Genomic DNA, 23,183 nt, shown 5'->3' on the forward strand with positions numbered 1-23,183 from the left:
GAAGTGTCCATGTAGCACGGGTTATGGTGAGCCCATAAGCCTCTCCTGCAGTTCCCGCGTAGTCCCCACCCATATCATAAGGTAAAAAACTCTCTCGTTGACATGGTATTTATGGGCTTAGATAATGCTATCTTATTAAGAGGTATTCATTATATTATCCTACGCGAAGTAACAACATAACAATTGGCGACGCCAAAATTAAAAGAAAACTACTTTCGTGTGTCTACTCTCATTTCCGCTTTCTCCCGGGAAATGTTCTCAGGTGCTGCATCGCAGATTTCACCAAGACGACGCGAGGAAATTTTGCTTTTAAAACCTCACAATTTTATCATTTGAGGAACTATGATTACCCAGAACTTGTGGGCCAATGACACTCGCAAGTTGCTACATAAAATGGTTCAGCCTCGTTGTGCTGTACTGTAGTTCAAACAACGAAGGTTCTCAACTTTGCCACCTTTTTTCTTTATTACCAAACTTAGGTACACGGGCATTCATGCGCCTATCCGGTCGGGAGCCGGTCGGCCGAGCGGACAGCACACTGGGCTTGTAATCCTGTAGTCCTGGGTTCGATCCCGGGCGCCGGTGAGAAACAATGGGCAGAGTTTCTTTCACCCTATACCCCTGTTACCTAGCAGTAAAATAGGTACCTGGGTGTTAGTCAGCTGTCACAGGCTGCTTCCTGGGGGTGGAGGCCTGGTCGAGGACCGGGCCGCGGGGACACTAAAGCCCCGAAATCATCTCAAGATAACCTCAAGATAACCCTACACTATATGAGGAAAGTGTTGGTATCGTTATAGATTCAGTTACTCGGAACAACGAAGTTCCTAGCAGCACGGGCTATGGTGAGCCCAAAGTGGACTTTGAGGAATAGGGTTACATGGACATGCATTGTAAAAATATCCTCAAGAACAAGAGAGTGAATCAAAGTAATTGCAAAGCTCCAGGTGCCTCATACCGGCAGGTGTGAAGGATCTAGTGACTGGACTCTCAGTACTGTAGCGTGTGAGATCATGTCCTACACGCCACCACACAGACGGGCTCACCATAGCCCGTGCTGCTTGGAACTCTTGTCCCGGGTAGCAAATCTTAAGCAACAACGACGACAACCCACACATCAGCGGCAACAAATTCAAGATGTCTTCCATTCGCCTCAGCAGGAGGTGACTGGATACAAGTAGCGACTTCAATCGTACTGAAATCGAATAACGATTTCAGTCGCTAATCATTGAAACTTTCAGCTTGGCACAGCGACAAGGTGACCACGGCCACTCAGGGTGGTCTGAATGGCTGGGAATGAATCAAAATTGCTCCTGCGTCATCAGGATGGCCACAGCGACACCAGGGGTGGCCACAGCAACACCAGGGTGGCCACAGCAACACCAGGGGTGGCCACAGCGACACCAGGGTGGCCACAGCAACACCAAGGGTGGCCACAGCAACACCAGGGGTGGCCACAGCAACACCAGGGGTGGCCACAGCAACACCAGGGTGGCCACAGCAACACCAGGGGTGGCCACAGCAACACCAGGGGTGGCCACAGCAACACCAGGGGTGGCTACAGCAACACCAGGGGTGGCCACAGCAACACCAGGGGTGGCCACAGCAACACCAGAAGTGGCCACAGCAACACCAGGGGTGGCCACAGCAACACCAGGGGTGGCCACAGCAACACCAGGGTGGCCACAGCAACACCAGGGGTGGCCACAGCAACACCAGGGGTGGCCACAGCAACACCAGGGGTGGCCACAGCGACACCAAGGGTGGCCACAGCAACACCAGGGTGGCCACAGCAACACCAGGGTGGCCACAGCAACACCAGGGGTGGCCACAGCAACACCAGGGGTGGCCACAGCAACACCAGGGGTGGCCACAGCAACACCAGGGGTGGCCACAGCGACACCAGGGGTGGCCACAGCGACACCAGGGGTGGCCACAGCAACACCAAGGGTGGCCACAGCAACACCAAGGGTGGCCACAGCAACACCAGGGTGGCCACAGCAACACCAGGGGTGGCCACAGCAACACCAGGGGTGGCCACAGCAACACCAGGGGTGGCCACAGCAACACCAGGGGTGGCCACAGCAACACCAGGGGTGGCCACAGCAACACCAGGGGTGGCCACAGCAACACCAGGGGTGGCCACAGCAACACCAGGGGTGGCCACAGCAACACCAGGGGTGGCCACAGCAACACCAGGGGTGGCCACAGCGACACCAGGGTGGCCACAGCAACACCAGGGGTGGTCACAGCAACACCAGGAGTAGCCACAGCAACACCAGGGGTGGCCACAGCAACACCAGGGGTGGCCACAGCAACACCAGGGGTGGTCACAGCAACACCAGGGGTGGCCACAGCAACACCAGGGGTGGCCACAGCAACACCAGGGGTGGCCACAGCAACACCAGGGGTGGCCACAGCATCACCAGGGTGGCCACAGCAACACCAGGGGTGGCCACAGCGACACCAGGGGTGGCCACAGGGGAATTTTTTTTTCTGGGAGAAAATTCCCCTGTGCGCCCCAAGGGTTTCAGGTAAATTTAGAAATTCGTGTTTGTGAGCCAGGGTTTTTCAGGCGAATTTGGGCAGTCACAGATTTTAGAAGTATGGATTTCTTATGAGAAAAATAATTTCCGAGACTTAGAAGTTTGTTAAAGCCTTATGGGAGAAATTCAAATAACGTGTGTAGCACTTTAGGGCTTCCAGGAGAACTCTACGGACATATTTTACATGTTTTCAACTTACAAAATCGTCTATGTAAGCCTTAGTTATTCATATAAATTTAGAAAGTTATCTGTATAAGTCATTGTTTTCAAGTCTCGTACATCACACCCCCCTCCCTCCCTCCCCCCCCTTACCTCGCAATCTGTCGCGTCACCTTTATTTACTTTGCGCCCAGCCAGCCAGCCAGTCAGCTCTTAATCTTATCTTATCTTATCCGTAATATCTGGACCGTCCCTCCTCTCTCTCTCTCTCTCCCTCCTCTCTCTCTCTCCTCTTCATATTATTCCCTCTTCCTATTTTCTGACATACTAATATTTTATTCCTTTTTCATTAACCAGTCAGTTTTATACAAATCAACCGAAGCATCTCAATGTAACCTTTAATACTGAAAACTGCCTCAGAGACTATCTAAGCTGGCCCCAGCTACCTGCCCCAGGCTATCTGCCCGAGGCCATCATCACCTGATTACCTGCCCCAGACATCTACCAGTCATTGTCGGCGTTCGCCACCGTAATAATTTATATATATATATACATTAAGCGTTAATAAAACTTATTTATTTATTTATAATTTATTTAGTCATCTAATTCATAGTTTACACAATTTATAATAAACGAGTTTATTCCCAGTATTCGCCAATCATTCTCGCTATTAATAAAACAACCAAACGCTCACTAAGGGGCACACTATCGTTATTACGCTCATTCAGGGGCCCCCTCAGATCGCCAAAGTCTCAGAGGCCTACACTTTCAGTCTACAATCAATCTTCATCCTGTTCACAAGGTTCCCCTAGCCTAGTCATATCATCATGTCAGTGTGTCCTCTGTGCCTGTCTCCTATCAACAACGAAATCGTTCATGTGTGTCAAACACGATGTTTAACATGCCTCGGTGAAATGTCCATCAACGCTCTTCAAGAATGCAGACTATACTGTATAGGATGCAACGGGCCTACACCGCCTGGACATTTTGACGTAACCTGTACCAGCTGTGGGCAACTCTATTGTGCAAATCGTAAGTACCTCTTTTTCTCGCACTTTCAATAAACTTTCAAAGAAAATATATATCCGAAACACACATACATACATACATACAGACAGACAATTTATATATATTATTTTCATTTCAGTTCATGGTTCTACTTCCTGCCCATACTGTCGTTTCTCCGTTAACCGGGAACCTCCCACCGAAGCCAGAAACGTCATTGAACCTCCACCCAAACGCCGTCGCATCATAAATAACCGTACGTTTTCACAATAATTTTCATAATTTTTTAAAGTTAATAATTGTATATTTATCAAGTGTATAAACAAGTAATAAGTACTCATACAGAAAAATATTTCCATTACAGGAGTTCCTATTCGTGATCAAGAGAATCTCATACTTGGTGGAATCAACATCCCAGCTCGTAAGTAATATTATTATTTATCTGTAATTCAGTTTTTCCTCTTATTTAAACTTTTTGTTTTTCCTCTTAATAATAATTCCTCTTATTTACACGATATTTTCTTATTAAGGTTTTCAAATCCTCTTATTGTTTTCAAATGTGTTTTCCTCTTAATGTTTATTCATTGCTAATATTATATTACAGAATCTCCCCCGGATTCAACCCAACCCTCTGAGTGGAGCACACCTGTACGCAGTCAACCCCAGCTGTCCCAGGAGCTAGAAGAAGATGCACCAGACGGCAACCAGCATGCATCCTCAGATGAAGAAGAAGAAGAAGACAATCAACCCCCTGTTCACGACATATCAGATGAAGAAGTCAACGCTCCAGATTCCCCAGAGGTACTTAACTTAGATAACATTGTTCCGCGAGTGTTAGAAGTCATTAACCATTTCGAAGGTTCATTCTCGAGACATTCGTTCTCCATTCCCGGACATTTAGACGCTGACCCCAGCTTATATATAAATAGGTATAGGGAATTTTTTATAGAATATATAGACAATCAGTTCAGACAAATACAGGAAGAATTCCCTCCCTCATTTCACATTTACCCTGATGTAAGCCTAATTTTGCAAAAACTTAATCATGCCGACGATCAATATGAAATATTAGATGAAGTATTTTCAATTAGAGGAGAAACTCAGATTGTTACACAGGAAGAGGTGGAAGTTCTCGTAAATTCATGGGTTGACGAAATGTCTGCTAAAATTGACGAATGCCTAAAAAATGTCCAATCCTCAAGTGTAGGAATTCATTCCATGTCAGGCTTTGCCATTAATTTTTCATATATTCGCCACCCTATGCGCCTTGGATCTTACGTACCATATCCTGCAAAATTAAGGGGTAAAGAAACAGTATTTAATCCTGAAAGTGAAGGAGATGAGTGTTTGTTACAGTGCATTGCCGCGTATAAAAACTTAGCATTGGGCAGGACTATAAAAAATGTTAGAAAGTGTTACAAAAACCTTCGATGGTGTAGAAGATTCGTAGTATGGGCAGATGAAATCAGATTCCCCGTATCATTTGATAACCTTAAGAAAATAGAGAAGCTTAACAAAATTTCTATTTATATTTATACAGTAACTCATGAAAGTAACAGATACTATCTTAGTTTAGCTAGGAAAAGCCAGGAAAAGTATGCCGATAAAGTCCCTTTGTTGTTATTAGAAGGCAAGCATCTCTGTCTGATCAAGGATTTTGATAAATTTGTAAAGAGTATTAACAATCATTCTGAAAGGATTCCTAACACTCATAAATTCTGCAAAATTTGTCTTTTGCATGCTCCCTTAGATGAAATTCAGGCTCACGAAGAGTCATGCACAGCATCCCCCTTCCCCTTCTCCAAAATAAATTAGTTTTTGTCCCTTAAATTCCTTTAAAACATAGAAAGCATCGCTATAAACATTATCATCACAAATCAATTCAGGCCAGGACATTAGAAGTACTTCTCTGTCATTACAATAAGTCCTAACTGCTTCTACAGCATCCATTTGTTCAACCTCCATCCACTTACTCTCACCCATATTCGAGTAATTATCTGTAGCTCGTACCACATTAGTATGTCTTATCCTAATAAGATTTTCAATAAAGGCCATACCAGAGAAAACACCAAGTACAGGATCCTGTCCTATAAATCTCATCACTGCCTCTATTTCTATCTTTTGGGGGGTATGATATCCTATTTCTGGTCTCATCTTTATTAAATTTAACGGAAAAGATGGAAAGCTCTCCTCCATATGATCAATTAAACTCCAATGTTCATCTTCTTCTGTTTTAGGGTGAATAATACTAAGCTCTTTCACAGTCTTACTATTTACCTGCTGTTGCAGTTCATCCTGGCTCATTATAGTATACACTTCTCGTTCTTCAGAACTCAACTTATTAATAAACCAGTTTGCAGCATTTGGAGAACCAATTTCATCCACAAATTTTCTTATAAAAAATTTATCCTTTAAGTTACATCCTATAGGCACTTCTTCAAATTCTGGAAATATGTATTTAAAACGGGGTTTAGGTCTAAAAGTGCAAATTATTTTATCGCCTTTAAATAACAAAGAAATTTTCTTCATCTCAGCCTTACTAGGAATTTTCGTCAGCAACAACACTTGACAATTCTCATGTTTCTTGAGTACATCTGTAACACTCTCTTTTAAGCTAAATAAGACTATATCACATTTTATCATTGGAAGTTCTTCTTTCAACTTTATAAAATCACGACCAATCAGTATCATTAAAACATTTTCACTTTTGCTAATAAACTTTGCTAGAGCTGGAACAATGTTCTCATGCGTACATTTATCAGTATGTGTCATCACTTTATAAGTCTGTTTTTCCGCCAGGGGCATATTCTTCCACAAAACAGTCGAAGCTGGACTTTGCCATATAGTTTCTGACACAAGATCAGGCATGCTTCCAAACCCTGGTAGACTCTTCACATCCATCACATGGGGTAGATCTTTAAACAAAGAAAAATACAATATTTAACACAGGGACTATTAAATAATCATAATATTTCAAAACTAAAAGATATTCAATAATAAGCAAAATTATATCACAACAAATATAACGAGTACTGTAAGTACATCATACAATAAGCACTTACTGTATACAGCAGCCATCGATCCGAGTATGTCTTCTCACTGCTGGACCGAGATGGGGAGTTTATGTCAAGATATATCCCGACCTAGCTTATCACATCGGAGATTGTTACGCTCCGCCCCTCTCTCTTAGCTGTAGTTTCCAAATTAGTTATATGTTTTATTTTAGATCTACTAGTTTAACTATGACATTCTCTTCCGTTTATTAGATCCATCCTCTACTTGTTTCTTCTCTCTCCCAGTCCCCGTAACATCTTCTCCAAGAGGTATACGAACCATTAATAATTCTTTTTTATTATTCTTTAAAACATAAGCTAAATGGGCTAGTCCTGGAAAATAGTGTGTCTCCCATTCTTCTTGTTCTTCTTTACTCCATCCTATTCCGTCATTAAACCCAATACCATATGGAATAATTATACGCTGGATTAAATTATTATTTCTTGCCTGACAACAAATTTGTCTTATTGCAGATTTAAAACTCCAACGTTTAATAATATCTTTCTGTAATCCTAGATCTTCATTAGAGCTACTGTATTGAAGTCCTATAATATGAGGTTTTATTTCTGGTTCTGGAGATAAAGCAAGTACTATACCACCAGGAGTTATATTATTCTGTACCACTTCACACTCGGAAACTTTACTGTAAGGATATTTTTCCCATAACAGTTGTGCAAATCCACCAGATAAATTATGAGAATCGTAGACAAGACAGTCTCCAGGTTTTAGAATTTCATCACTAGTAAAATCAGCATCTATAATACACTTATTCAAACGCTTAAGCTTCACTTGCATGTACATAGAACAATCCATCTTGAAGTAAGACAGAAAAAGTTTCGTACCTCTTCCTATATACTCAGAAAAGTAGAGTTGACATTTAGACATTAAAAAGGGAGAAAATAAACACACGAGTTTCTATTTTGTTATTTAATGTGTAAAAATGTACAATGTATTTAATTTGTAAAAATGTACAAAGTATAAATTATTTACAGACATTATTATTCCCAATCCATCTTCTCTTCTAAATTTGTAAAACTACTACTAACACACATTGTAACATTAGTATCAACAGACGTAGTAACATTAACAGGTGTTGAATTAATTGTATCAGACAACTTAGTGTTGATAGAAGGTGAACTAGCATCAGCGGTAGCAGGCGTAGCATCATCTTCAGGTGTCCTAGCAGCATCAGTAGCATTAGTTGTGGATCCATTTTGAAGAACAGCAATGTATGGAATCTTATTTTCAAAGATGCCGTGGGTGGATGACTGAGGAGGAACGATGTTTTCAGGACGTACTATGAAGAGTACAATACCTCGTTTTCGTAGTTTTTGTCCTATTTTCTCAAGTATAGGCAAATATTTACTTTCCCATACTGCGCAGTTGTCCAAATAACTTGACATGCCAAACCCATATGGAATAATAATTCTCTTAACACATCTTTTAAGAATGAAAACAAGGGCTTCCTTCAGAGCATTTTCAAACCAGCGCCATCTCTGATATTCTGTATCTTTTTCAAGTCCATCGTAAAAATGTTCATCTAAACTTCGTACTTCACACGGAGGATTTTCATATGCTGGTAAAGTTGCAGGTCTACTAGCAAACTGAGTCACTAAACAAATAATAAGGGGTAGATGGAGATCTTCATCCATCCTGTTGTTAAATTCAGGTGGTTCTCCAATATGTATACTACCAGGGTTACTGCGATAAGATACAACAGCCCTGTTTTTGTAAGGAAAGTTTTCACGATGTAATCTCGCATATGGGTAACGATCCCACAATCCTTGCACAATTTTACACATTTGTACACTCGTAGCATCAAGATCGTACAATAAACAGTCGTGATTATTGTAGACGGGCAGGGATGCAAAGTCTCCAATAATAGTCTTGATCTCCATAGCCTTGAATATCCAAGCTTGAAGTAGATTCCGACATCCAAGAAGAGGAGGACGCCGTAAGAGATCACTCCGGGGGAAGCATATATACATCTTTAGGCTGCGCGTAGAAACACTGCGCACACAAAAGGTTGCCAAGTGTTACTTGCTCTTCCTCTGCATAATCTCCTCGTTAAACAGTAATTTAACTTCCACTCCGTAGGGTTTTAACTGTTTATACATATCTTCAATAACAGGAAGATAAGTATTTTCCCAAACTTTATCTCTTCGAACACATGTAATCCCAATTCCTGTTGGTATTATAACTCTCATAATTTGAGGAGAGCCCTTAATAAAGTTAAATAAATCTTTCATACCATTCTTGAAGTAGACGAGACGATTAATGGATGTATCTTCGTTTAATCCAGAGAGCATGTTTCTGTCTTTTGAGTTTTCTATAATTCCCTGAGCAATGTTATTACTTTCTATAGGTAATCCAATACCGTATTGTGTGGCTATAGCAACAATATACGGAAGATTTTCTCCTTTAGAGATATGAATTGTTCCTGGTACTGGACGATCTTCAGGGATACATCTCTTAAGACTGTACAAGGGTCGGCGAACATTATAAGCGTCAGCATGAGAATATTTCTTGGCTAAGTCTAGGGCCATTCCTCGGGGAACACAGGATATACAGTTCACTCCGTACACAATACAGGTTTCACTATTACAAAATGAATCGTCGGTTAAATAACCCTGACAAGTTGTCAGAACAGTATCCATGGTGAATTTTCTTCCTCGTAAGGTAGTAGATACGATCCAGATAGTCGTAATAATATCCCTAATGTGAGGTCCGCGCTCTTATATTGGGGGAAATGTAAAAGTTACCACTTATTTGAATATATTAATAAGGATTTTTGTTACCTTAGAGTGATATTATATATTACATTATAACTAATAGTATATTTCATTTTAGGATATAGATGCTTTAAGCATATATTTTAATTAGATTAAATAAGAATTTACTACTAAATTATATATATATATCTATCATTATGTACGGCAGCTACGAATAATGACGTAACAGTATACTTTTAGCGAGATTGCCAAAGTGATGTATTTTTCTAATAAGTCTAATAAATAATGAAAGTAGTCTACTAAGTATTTATATAAGAGCTTTATTTAATTATGAAACTTCAAGGATTTTTAAGTAGAGAAGTATTTAGAGGAAATTACTGTCTATTATAAATGGGGAAACTGTTAAATATGTAGCGATGTACGATACTTATTTTAGGGATATATATACTTGCTTATCCTACTCTAATAGTTAGTGCTGCCCTCACACGATGGATCTTTTGTGTGCCAGGAAGTTTTACAGTATAGAAAGCCTTAAATGTGCAGGAGTTAGACTACAAACATTTGTGGATTGGCCCATTAAGTGGTTAAACCCTATTGACTTAGTTGAAGATGGGTTCTATTACCTTCGCAATAGTGATTACTGTTTGTGTGCATTTTGTTATTGTATAGTAGGTGCATGGATTGTTGGTGATACCCCCAGAAGACGTCATAAGATCATTAATCAAGACTGTGCCTTTATTAGAGGCAAGAGGAGTGACAATGTTTCTTTAGAGGTGTCTGAGATAGCTTTCAAATATGGACTGGAATTTGTTTCCCATAAAATAGAACTGGGAAATAAGAAAATAAGTGATAGTAGTAAGTATATATTCTTATGATGTATTCTTATACCAGTCTTATATACTCTGTACAAAACTTGATTGCTTAAATAGATACATCTTATTCTTCTAAAGAATAATTTACGTAACTACGTTATATTTTTTTTTTAGGTGGTGCTCCTCCTAAGGAAGATCTGGGATTGATCAAATTTAGGAAATCGCTGAATCCAGGATTGGTAACTTATAAATCTCGCCTAGAGACATTTGATATGACATGGCCTGGAAGCGTCAAGCAAACTTCTCATGAGCTGGCAGAAGCTGGTTTTTTTTACTGTGGTATGAAGTGTTTTAACTATTTTAACTTAATAGAGTTATAAGTAAAGAAATAATGAATATTAGTTAAAAGATAGTAACGAGATAATGCTGGATTGTTTTATGGTTTTCAGGTATAAGTGACCACGTCTGCTGCTATCACTGCGCCTGTGGAATACGAAATTGGAGACCAGAAGATGATCCTTGGACGTTACATGCGAGATGTAGTCCAGAATGTGCTTACATTATTCTTGCAAGGGGCAAGGAATTTGTTAAGAATGCTAGATTGACAATACCATTACCTATAAAACCTATAGACAATGATTTAATTAATATCTTAATGGAGGGTATGGATAAGTTCAAACATCTGATTCATAAAAAATTAATACCTGTGGAGAGTATAAGATATGCTTTAAGTGAGTACCTTAAGGAATCCAGAGATTTGTTACCTTTTATTATACAAAGTAGATGTCTAGAAATCGTGTTGAGGTATATGCAAGAGGGTACAGATATTTATTTACGGGTACGGGACTTAATTTATGAAGCAGTTGATGATAAAGAGGAACAAGAAGCTACGCTTGAAGATCTGGGATTGAAAACTTTACCGGAGACTTGTACTAACACTGTTGAAAACAAGGACTGTACAGAACAATCTTGGGAAGAAGATATTTTATGCAGAGTTTGTATGGATAAAAATATAAATATTGTAATACTACCATGTAAACATATGGTGACATGCAGTGGTTGTCTTTTAGCTCTGAAATGCTGTCCAATTTGTAGAGGAAATATTTTATATATAATAAATCCAATTGCTTCTTGAACACTTATGATTTTCTTGAACACTTGTATAACTACTAAGAACACTTGTATATGATTTTCTTGAACACTTGTATAACTACTAAGAATAACTGTATATGTTTGCTTCTTGAACACTTATGAATACCTGTATAACTACTAAGAATAACTGTATATGATTTTCTTGAACACTTGTAAAACTACTAAGAACACTTATGATTTCTTGAATACCTGTATAACTACTAAAACACTTGTATGCGTTAAATGTTGTAATAAACTTAATGTCTCTTCTAAATAAGATTTCTTTATCCTTAATAGAATAATTTGCTTATTACATTGGAGGACTGAAACAAGTACTTAATTATGAAACAGAATAATGACATGATGTAGTAAGTTTAACGGAAATATTGAATACAATGACTTGAAAAGTTTTCCTTTGACTAATGAAGGTGTATGTTTAATAAAACTGAGTTACGAAAACAATGCCTTAAGATGCTACTGTAAGTAATGACTTAGTGCACAGGCAAGTATCTTTAATTGTACGAAGATGTCTTAGAATGATTTATATTGACCTTATTTGAAAATGGATAACTACCAAATGCTCAGTAGTAACTTACTGTGAATTAGTAATGTTACTGTTGTTGTTGTTGTTGTCGTTGTTAATAACGATGATCTACTTACTTACTTACTAAAATGACAGAAACAACTAGTTTTGAGAATTAGTACAGAGATGATTAGAGAATATGTAGTGGACTGTAATGAACGGGTAAGAACATGTAGCGGAGGGATGGAGGAAAATTGTAAGAAAGGGTTGAAAGTTGGGATGTGTAAAGGATTGAGAGATTGTAAGGGATGGTATCAAGATGTGCGGAAAACATGCTACAACATGTAAAGTAGACAGTGTAGTGAGTTGGGCGGTGAACAAGCTAGGACTTGTAATGGATGGAAGGAGTCGGGTATATTTACATATGACTCATGTTTAAATAAGATATGGGACACAGTAATACACGCTACAACATGTAAAGTAGACAGCGTAGTAAGATGCGAGGCGAACATGCTGAGACATGTAAAGGAATGAGAGAGAGAGATTGTAAGGGTTGGTACCAAGATGAGCGGAAAACATGCTATAACATGTAGAGTAGAAATAGCGTAGTGAGTTGGGCGGTGAACAAGCTAGGACTTGTAACGGATGGAAAGAGTCGGGTATATTTACATATGACTCATGTTTAAATAAGATAGAGGAGACGGTAATAGTTGTTTAAGTCTTGTATAAAATGGGAAAGAAGTAGAGAATATGTAAGACTAAGTACAGATCTGAACTTACAGAGAATATGCTATGAACGGGGAAAGAACGCAAATTAACAGCTACATTTAAATTTATGAGACTTGGATGAGATGGAGGAAGGTGGGAGGGGGTGAAAGATAATTAAACAGGTTGGGGTTATGTGTATACTCGGATAAGAGATAAGCTGGAGACGGACTTGATCGAATATATTTATGTCTGATGATCTAAGGCTAATGTCCAGATTAATTTTACTACGTTAGAAAATAAGGTGATCTTAAATCTCAGGGTGATTTAGTTGGAAAATAAAGAACTTGCACAAATGAACTAAGCTGGGGCACAAGAGTTGAAACTTGATAACTGAACTGGTTTTTATTTACTATGTCTGAAAATGTAGTTGGGTGTTTAAATCTCAGGGGGATTTGGATTGATAGTAATGAATTTACAGGAGTGAACTTGGACAGAGGACAAGAGCTAGAGTTTTATAATTGTTTTCATCATATTTACTATGTCTGAAATACATAGGGTAAAAATTTCGGGGAAATTGATGGTTTATTTACAAAGACTTGAGGGTGGAAGAGGGTGGGGGACGAGAGCTGGAGCTCAGTAACTGACTTGATCTTATTTACTAACTTTGAAGTATGTCTGCTTTTAATTTTAGGGAAATTGATGGGTTATTTACAAAGATACGAAAGAGAATTAAGGCGGGGACGAGAGCTGGAGCTCGATAACTGACTTGATTTTATTTACGGTGTCTGAAATACAGAGGGTAAAAAATTTAAGGGAACTTGATGGTTTATTTACAAAGATACGAAAGAGAATTAAGGCGGGGACGAGAGCTGGAGCTCGATAACTGACTTGATTTTATTTACGGTGTCTGAAATACAGAGGGTAAAAATTTAAGGGAAATTGATGGTTTATTTACAAAGATACGAACGAGAACTAAGGCGGAGGACAAGCGCTGGAGCTTGGTAACTGTTTTGATCTTATTTACGGTGCCTGAAATACAGAGGGTAGAAATTTCAGGGAAATTGGACTGATACTAACGAAGATACGAACGAGAACTAAGGCGGAGGACAAGCGCTGGAGCTTGGTAACTGTTTTGATCTTATTTACGGTGCCCGAAATACAGAGGGTAGAAATTTCAGGGAAATTGGACTGATACTAACGAAGATACGAACGAGAACTAAGGCGGAGGACAAGCGCTGGAGCTTGGTAACTGTTTTGATCTTATTTACGGTGCCCGAAATACAGAGGGTAAAAATTTCAGGGAAATTGGACTGATACTAACGAAGATACGAACGAGAACTAAGGCGGAGGACAAGCGCTGGAGCTTGGTAACTGTTTTGATCTTATTTACGGTGCCTGAAATACAGAGGGTAGAAATTTCAGGGAAATTGGACTGATACTAACGAAGATACGAGAGAGAGCTAAGGCGGAGGACAAGCGCTGGAGCTTGGTAACTAAATTACTGTATTGAACTACATTTGAAATATGATTATTTTTAAATTTTAGAGGGATTGGAATGATAGTATTCATTATACGACAGGGGACTAAGGTGGGGGAACGTGAGCTAGAACATGCTTACTAACATGATTTATTTGTGTAAAAATGACTTGCTTAATGAAAAGGAGCAAACATACGATGTTGGAAAATAGTTGAACTGAATGAAACGAGAGAGAGAGAGAGAGGAGGGGCGGTTGAGATATTATTATGGAGAAGATAAGATAAGAGGTCTGGCTGGCCGGGCGTAAGGTAAATAAAGGTGACGCGAGAGATTGCGAGGTAAGGGGGGAGGGAGGGGGGTGTGATGTACGAAACCCTGAAAACCATGACTTACACAGGTGATTTTCTAAATTTATATGAATAACTAAGGCTTACATAGACGATTTTGTAAGTTGAAAACATGTAAAATATGTCCGTAGAGTTCTCCTGGAAACCCTAAAGAGCTACATATGTTACTTGAATTTGTTCCATAAGCCCCTAACAAACTTCTATGTCTTGGAAATTATTTTTTCTCATAAGAAATCCTTACTTCTAAAATCTGTGACTGTCCAAATTCGCCTGAAAAAACCCTGGCTCACAAACATGAATTTCTAAATTCACCTGAAAACCCCTGGCCCGCACAGGGGAATCCTGAAACCATGGCCCGCACAGGGGAATCCTGAAAACAATGGCCCGCACAGGGGAATTTTCTCCCAGAAAAAAAAATTCCCCTGTGTGGAGCCATCCCTACTACTCACAGCAACACCAGGGGTGGCCACAGCAACACCAGGGGTGGCCACAGCAACACCAGGGGTGGCCACAGCAACACCAGGGGTGGCCACAGCAACACCAGGGGTGGCCACAGCAACACCAGGGGTGGCCACAGCAACACCAGGGGTGGCCACAGCAACACCAGGGGTGGCCACAGCAACACCAGGGGTGGCCACAGCAACACCAGGGGTGGCCACAGCGACACCAGGGTGGCCACAGCAACACCAGGGGTGGTCACAGCAACACCAGGAGTAGCCACAGCAACACCAGGGGTGGCCACAGCAACACCAGGGGTGGCCACAGCAACACCAGGGGTGGTCACAGCAACACCAGGGGTGGCCACAGCAACACCAGGGGTGGCCACAGCAACACCAGGGGTGGCCACAGCAACACCAGGGGTGGCCACAGCATCACCAGGGTGGCCACAGCAACACCAGGGGTGGCCACAGCGACACCAGGGGTGGCCACAGCAACACCAAGGGTGGCCACAACAACACCAGGGTGGCCACAGCAACACCAGGGGTGGCCACAACAACACCAGGGTGGCCACAGCAACACCAGGGGTGGCCACAGCAACACCAGGGGTGGCCACAGCAACACCAGGGGTGGCCACAGCAACACCAGGGGTAGCCACAGCAACACCAGGGGTGGCCACAGCAACACCAGGGGTGGCCACAGCAACACCAGGGGTGGCCACAGCAACACCAGGGGTGGCCACAGCAACACCAGGGGTGGCCACAGCAACACCAGGGGTGGCCACAGCAGGTGTGTCCACAGCAACACCAGGGGTGGCCACAGCAGGTGTGGCCACAGCAACACCAGGGGTGGCCACAGCAACACCAGGGGTGGCCACAGCAGGTGTGGCCACAGCAACACCAGGGGTGGCCACAGCAACACCAGGGGTGGCCACAGCAGGTGTGGCCACAGCAGGTGTGGCCACAGCAACACCAGGGGTGGCCACAGCAACACCAGGGGTGGCCACAGCAACACCAGGGGTGGCCACAGCAGGTGTGGCCACAGCAGGTGTGGCCACAGCAACAACAAAGAAAAAACCCTGTAATAGTGATCATTTCCTCGGGGGTGCAGGTCTTTGCAATCCATAACAATTGAACTGCAACATGGGCGTCACTGCCACCATTACCGTCACCATCACCGTTACTGACGCCTTCACTGTTATTATCGCCCCCCACAGTCACCGCCGCCCTCCACTGCTGCATCAGTGCGCACAGAAACGCCACAGAAAACAAAAGGCAATAAAGGCCCTCAATACTATATACAAACCCTGACCGATAGGATGAGAACACACCGACGCGCAAAAGAAAGTAGTCGGTCAGTGTGTGTGTGTGTGTGTGTGTGTGTGTGTGTGTGTGTGTGTGTGTGTGTGTGTGTCTGTCTGTCTGTCTGTCTGTCTGTCTGTCTGTCTGTCTGTCTGTCTGTCTGTCTGTCTGTCTGTCTGTCTGTCTGTCTCCACCTCTCTCGACGCCTTGGGTGATAATTGCACCATTTGTGGCGTCGCCAAATTACCGACAGTTTCTCCAGTGGCGCCCAGCACATTTTCACTTGATATATATATTCACGGTAAACTAAAGGGGAGGGGGGGGGAGGACTTCCGTAAACTGAATGAACTCATTGAAGCCATTTTTTTCATAGTCTGTCGATGAGCTTCCGGTGAAAACAATTCCTAAATTGTGTAGCCTATTCAAAATATAAAATATAGAATCTTTGATATTAGTCAACTATTCTAGCCAATAATTTTTTTTTTACTATTGGCGGTGTTCTTAAATGGGGTAAAATATATTAGACAACATAGTGTATTTGTTGTTTTTTTATTTTTGTTGTTGGGAGTGGAATGTTGTTGACCTGTGGGTTGTGAGTGATATGTTAGCGCACGCGCGTGCTACGAGGCGCTCTACTTTCATGCTGGAGTAAAGGTATATACTGCCACCACAGATGGGCGTCGCGTGGCTCATTTACAGCAACACCCTGGTTTATGACGCCAGCCTGTGACTGGTGGACCCCCTGATGTTGCTGCTTCTGCGGTGTGTGGTGGTGGTGGTTGGTGGTGTGGTTGATGGTGGTGTGGTTGGTGGTGCTGGTGGTGTGGCTGGCGGCGATGCAGCCTTCGCCATCATGTCTGACGGTGGTGAAGGCGTGTGTATATCTGGTGGTGGAGGTGTGTCTGGCGGCGGCGTAGAGCCATCTTCGTGACAGATGTACATAAGGACAGGTGTACATAAGATCCCTGTCAACACTAGCGAGGACAGCGGCCACGTACACAGCAACAAGCGAGGAGCAGCGGGACGAGGGAGTCCCACCGTGACTCAGGAAGGAGGTGGGCCGGGAGAAGCAGGAGAAATATGCTGAGTTGTGATCATATTCACCAACACATATTATGACATGATGATCCAATCCCGCAACCACAGCTGAGTCACGCACGCACACACCTCACCACACCTGAGCACACTTTGACCAAAGAGCCAGAGCTCAACCCCCGCAAGCACAATTAGGTGAGTACACACACACACACACTCAAATTATATATCAATGTAAATTTGATAAGAAAAACGTGGGAACTGACCTATTAAACTGAGAATGTTTGAAAGGCGGGGCCAGGAGCCGAGATCATTTTTTGCAAACACCCACAAAATTATCCCTGTAAGTTTCGACAACCAACTCCTCAAACATTCAACTCTCCCGCGTCATTAATCACCCCAACACCCTGAAGCAAAACACACACACTAACCACCATAAACAAACTGATATCATATCATCACACAGCGAAATAACACTCACTCGCCTAACAACAATTAAATGCGAGGTTTCATCTACAGTCTTCGCTCTGTAGATCCTTTTGCAACATTCAACTCGTAATGATTCAGTTTTCAAGCAACAAGATGCAGACAGTTGTAAATACAGACCTGTTACCTTGAGGTTACCTTGAGGTGCTTCCGGGGCTTAGCGTCCCCGCGGCCCGGTCGTCGACCAGGCCTCCCTGTGTTGCAACTTTCAGACCATCTTCTAAGCACTATTTATGAGTGAAAAACGCGTTATATAAGTCTTAGCATATCCTCATGGTTATGTTCGTATTATAGAAATTTGTATTTAGGAAATAGTATAGTAAATTGGGTTACGGAAATTTAAATACTAGCAGAACTGACTTTGATTCAAGAAAACACTCTTACGATGAAATGTTGCCGGCCCGTTTAACATCTTGCGTGTGCAAATGTGGACTTGGAGAAAATAACAAGGGCAAGCTGTATGCAAATTTGACGAGGGTTTAATATTACTTAATATGCATGTAAAAAAAAATTTCAATCAACATAAAGTTGATTCAATTTTTAGAATCAACATAAAGTTGATTCTAAAAATGTAGTAAAGAACCTACCCCCGACGATGACTGGCTTACAAGGTGCATGACACATTATCACAGACTACTCTAAACAAGGGTATGACTGTGTAGCACTTGGAAGAGATATCACCACAAAGAGTTGGGAATTTTTGTTTGTTTTATTAATACATGAGGTACATCTGCATTAGTGCAGCTACCCTAGACTATATGAAGTGGAGTACAGTGTGTCAAAAAAGCTAACTAGGTGATGCTAAAAAATCCCCATCACACAGGATGGTTAGTGATACAGAGGCATGTGATAGGCAGTCTGCACTGGCAGACTCCGGATGCATTTTGAGGATATCATCAACACAAGAGTGAATAAGGTAGCAGTGGTAATAAAAGTCGTTGGGAAATAAAGGCGGGGGTGAAGGAATGGTGCCCAACCGCTTTGACCATCAGGGGATCGAACGCCGACGCTGTAGGATACAAGGCCTTCCTTGTACCAACCCAATCCAAGAGTACAGACAGTCGTCAACAGTAGTAACATCAGATAATGGTATCTTCCGCCGCTTAACTTGGATAATTATCTAAACTGCGCCAAAGTCTCCCATAATATCAAGAGATGTTATCCCTCCATCCTCTCTCTCATCTTCATGCAAACAAAACTGGGAATTAGTAGATAATCTACCGGGTATTATAATCCCTTCTCCCCCACCCTGTAGATTCCAGGTTCGCTTCGCAAGGCAGGACAGAAATGGTTGGACACGCTTCCTATCATCTAATGCATTTTGTTCACTTCAGGAATAAGTCAACTGTTGTGGGGTTGACTTATTCAACCCTCGTAACTACTAGGAGGATTGACCTAGGAGGGTTGACTTATTCAACCCTCCTAGGTCAGTCGAACTACTGACCCTCTCTCATGGGGAGGGTCAGTAGTTCGACCCTGGGGGGTGGGGGGGGACCTCGATACAAACCTGAAGTATATATATATAAATATATGAAAACTCCAAACGCCCTGCTGAGACTTTAACCTCCGCTCGCGTGATGTAAAGGTGAATGCTGTATCCCTGTAACACCACGTACAGTGGTACAGCACTGCATTAAGTGATGAAAAGCACTGAGCTTTACGTCAATCGAACAGAGGTTCAAGTCTCAGGCAGGGCGTTTGGAATGGTCATATATTTAAACAATACAGTCTGAGGACCATTCAGGTTTGTCATTTGATATATGTATATGTATATAATTACCCATTCTGTCATGCATCACTAATTTTATCATGCTACATTTTCCTACTACCCGGCATCGAGACTTCTCTCGCGAAGTTGTGATTCTCTCTCTCAAATATGTAAGTGAGAGAGGGAGGGAGGGAGGGAGGGAGAGAGAGAGAGAGAGAGAGAGAGAGAGAGAGAGAGAGAGAGAGAGAGAGAGAGAGAGAGAGAGAGAGAGAGAGAGAGACAGACAGACAGACAGACAGACAGACAGACAGACAGACAGACAGACAGACAGACAGACCACAGTCAAGAGCTTCCCCCCAACAATTCACATTTCAAGTATTCTCGCGGGAATTGTAGCTATCCGGCACACACACACACACACACAGCCATCAAGCGGCCAGCCAGGCCAGCATACTTTATATTTTCCCACTCCAAAGCCAGCCATTAGGGGCCAGGCGATGTATCCAATGACTGGTGGAGGGCCGAGGGAATCACATTGTGTTTCAGAAGAGAAATGTGTCTGCATGACCAATCACAAAACGTAATACATTTATCGTCTGAGATTATATGTTATCGCCAGCGTATCCTCCACTCACACACACACCCCAAAGAAAAATCATATCCGCTCCAATTTGTTTACCCTGAGGGAGAGGGAAGGGAAAAGGGGGTGAAGATTAATGGTCAACAAGAATAATAACGATTATTTTTTTCTACCACGGCCTCGTAGCCTGGTGGATAGCGCGCAGGACTCGTAATTCTGTGGCGCGGAATCGATTCCCGCACGAGGCAGAAACAAATGGGCAAAGTTTCTTTCACCCTGAATGCCCCTGTTACCTAGCAGTAAATAGGTACCTGGGAGATAGTCAGCTGTCACGGGCTGCTTCCTGGGGGGGGGGGTGGAGGTCTGGTCGAGGACCGGGCCGCGGGGACACTAAAAAGCCCCGAAATCATCTTAAGATAACCTCAAGATAACCACAGACGTGGCCAATGCTCACCAGCATTTTCTCCCCCCCCCCCTGAACATGGTTAGAGATCGGTTCACTACAAAGAATGTAATGGGTTAATGAGAACGCGGCCAGTGGGGTGACTCAAGTGTTTTTACAATGACAATCGGGGCACGATACTAACCAGCGTCTGCCATGGAGGAATTGATGCTCTGCTTCTAGTACCCACGTGCGGCAGGTATCAAGAGGCTCATCACTGAATTACCTGGATCCGCTGAGCACTGTCCTACTTGGATACAATGCCCACGGCACCACGTTACTTGGGCCCATCGGCTACTGCGTTACTAGTATCCAGGCCCATGGGACACCCGTTACTTGCATACAGGTTCCTGCGGTACTGCGCTACTTATATCGTGGAAAATGAGACACTATGCTGTCGTGATGCAGACCCATTGAGTAATGTTCTTCCTGGAGTGATACACATAAGAACTGTATATTACTCTGTCATTGTGGTACATTGTGGCTTGTTTCAAGCTCAACAAGCCACAATGAACCACACACACATGGGGTAACCGTTTAACCTGAACAAGCCACAATGAACCACACACACATGGGGTAACCGTTTAACCTGAACAAGCCACAATGAACCACGCACACACAAGAGGAATAAAAGCTCATGTTTCAACCATATTTCATGTTTGCAAGTGTTTCAGCCATGAGGGACGGAAAACAAGAGATGCTTGTCCACCCACTGGTTAATAACATATCCATGGGATCGCCTATCCGCCAGCTTATCAAGATTGTAACTTCCTTAGCTAAATGAATTTTGTGCATTTGAACATAATGGGGCGGTGCCCATTATGTACTTCCGTAACCTTTTCCACTGCCGCCCCACAGGATGGGGTACATAGTTAATGATCTTAACTAAACAACCGTCAAAGCTATAAATAACAAAAACAATACTCCAGTTGAAAATTGCATTCGAAAAAAATCCTAAGGAATAATGGGAAACCTTTGACAAACCCCCAGCTTCCTGTCCCCGTGGAGGCTATCAGAGATGGTGGCTCTCATATAAATTAATGTAAATTATCAAGCTATTTACACATGAAACAATATTTACTGATAAAAACATTCGGAACAAAATTCAGGGTCTAGATGTTTTCATGACGATTAATATTTTTATTATTAACAGGCTCAGGTATACACAGCAATGTGCTGCTACCTTATTCTATATGAAAGATTACAAACTGTAGATCAAAAACTAGCTTTAAGTTCATCTAATATTCCCATCTCACAGGGTGGTTAGTTATACATGGATTCAGGGGAGAAAATACCAGCCTCAACACAAAAACAAATCAACTCTGACTAAAAATCAGGAGAGAACATGAAATGTAAGACTGATCTATTAGCCTCCACCAACAAAACCTGGGTACAGCGCAAGAATATCTTCCAATATTCCCGAGTGTATGAAGTAATAACAGAGCTCAAAGTACCTCTGAATTATATATAAGATCTCAAAGTATATATATATATATATATATATATATATATATATATATATATATATATATATATATATATATATATATATATATATATATATATATATATATATATATAACCTCATACCATTTGGTCTAAAGTCACTTATAACAGGGCAATCACAGATATAGTGTTGGAGAGTATGTCCCAGCTCTTCGAGATGCATAATAAATTCATACTCTCCTTTTCCTTCTGTTGTGAACAGTAACCACCACTGTTAAAGACTAATATCCTCGAGAAACAATCAATGCACAAAAGCATTTAGTTCGCCATTGCGTATGATAGCAGCCGCGTTTTCTCTACAACCGCGTCCACAATGCACCTTAACAATTGGGACGACTCATCTAAAAGCAGTCGTAATGTTTCTTCCACTTCTCCCTCTTGCAATCAAATTTGCTCCTTGGCGAGATGAAAAATTACATTTTTTTTTTCAAAATTGTATTTGCTACCCGACAGTTATAATCGTATCTGTCATTGTTATTTCAGAGATCTATTTGAACACAAACTCCAATTACGTTCGGAATGCTAATGCTCACACGGGAAACCCATTCTCCTGAAATGATAATACTTTTTGCAACTATGTGGTCGAAAGTAGCACTGTGTCGTAATGGAACTCCCAGTAAGTCACTTTCTGTAATTTTTTTATATAGTCCGGAAAAAAAAGCTAAAAACCAAAATTAAATTTATCTGCCTAATATAGTACATATTAAAATATGCATGAATATATGTACTATATATATATATATATATATATATATATATATATATATATATATATATATATATATATATATATATATATATTATATGCACAGGTCCATATAATAGTATTTTATGGAATTAATATCATATAATAATATTATATGGAATTAATATATGTCCATATTAATATATCTACATATTAATATATGTACTATATTAGGCCCCAGCGTGTATTAGACGTAGAATGGTAAGGTTAGGTGTATTTATTTTGACAAAACTTCTCCAAATTCCAGAATACAAAAGCCTACTTTCCGGTGGTCCATCACGATATATTTGTACTATCGACCACATAAGTTACAATAAGTACTTTCATTTTAGGAGAATGGGCTGACTAAGTGGATACGTCCCGGTATGTATGGAATGAGAGTGAAGTTTAGACCTGGAATAAAGTACTTACTTGAACACTTCAAGGGAAACCCATCCGCCTGAAATGACAA

The 23,183-nt window shown here is 41.6% G+C and overlaps 2 protein-coding genes across 3 annotated transcripts in view; one reads left to right on the forward strand and one right to left on the reverse strand.

The window, feature by feature from the left end:
- The window catches only part of Mef2 (myocyte enhancer factor 2), a 653,808-nt gene that overhangs the window by 608,046 nt on the left and 22,579 nt on the right, over positions 1-23,183 (reverse strand). The gene's annotated exons all lie outside the window — the stretch shown is intronic.
- Positions 9,938-12,220, forward strand: LOC138364261 (baculoviral IAP repeat-containing protein 8-like). Its single transcript, XM_069323706.1, has 3 exons — positions 9,938-10,348; positions 10,480-10,644; positions 10,755-12,220. Exons 1-3 carry the CDS (start codon positions 9,982-9,984, stop codon positions 11,438-11,440), a joined length of 1,218 nt encoding a protein of 405 aa, XP_069179807.1. The 5' UTR covers positions 9,938-9,981; the 3' UTR covers positions 11,441-12,220.

Source organism: Procambarus clarkii, chromosome 13, assembly GCF_040958095.1.
Source record: "Procambarus clarkii isolate CNS0578487 chromosome 13, FALCON_Pclarkii_2.0, whole genome shotgun sequence".
NCBI lineage: Eukaryota > Metazoa > Arthropoda > Malacostraca > Decapoda > Cambaridae > Procambarus > Procambarus clarkii.

Bases quoted from the DNA above. Each gene is read 5' to 3' on its own strand.
- LOC138364261 (XM_069323706.1), top strand. From the start codon at position 9,982: ATGGATCTTTTGTGTGCCAGGAAGTTTTACAGTATAGAAAGCCTTAAA. The intron at 10,349-10,479 runs GTAAGTATATAT...TTTTTTTTTTAG, and splicing joins TAAGAAAATAAGTGATAGTA to GTGGTGCTCCTCCTAAGGAA. The intron at 10,645-10,754 runs GTATGAAGTGTT...TATGGTTTTCAG, and splicing joins AGCTGGTTTTTTTTACTGTG to GTATAAGTGACCACGTCTGC.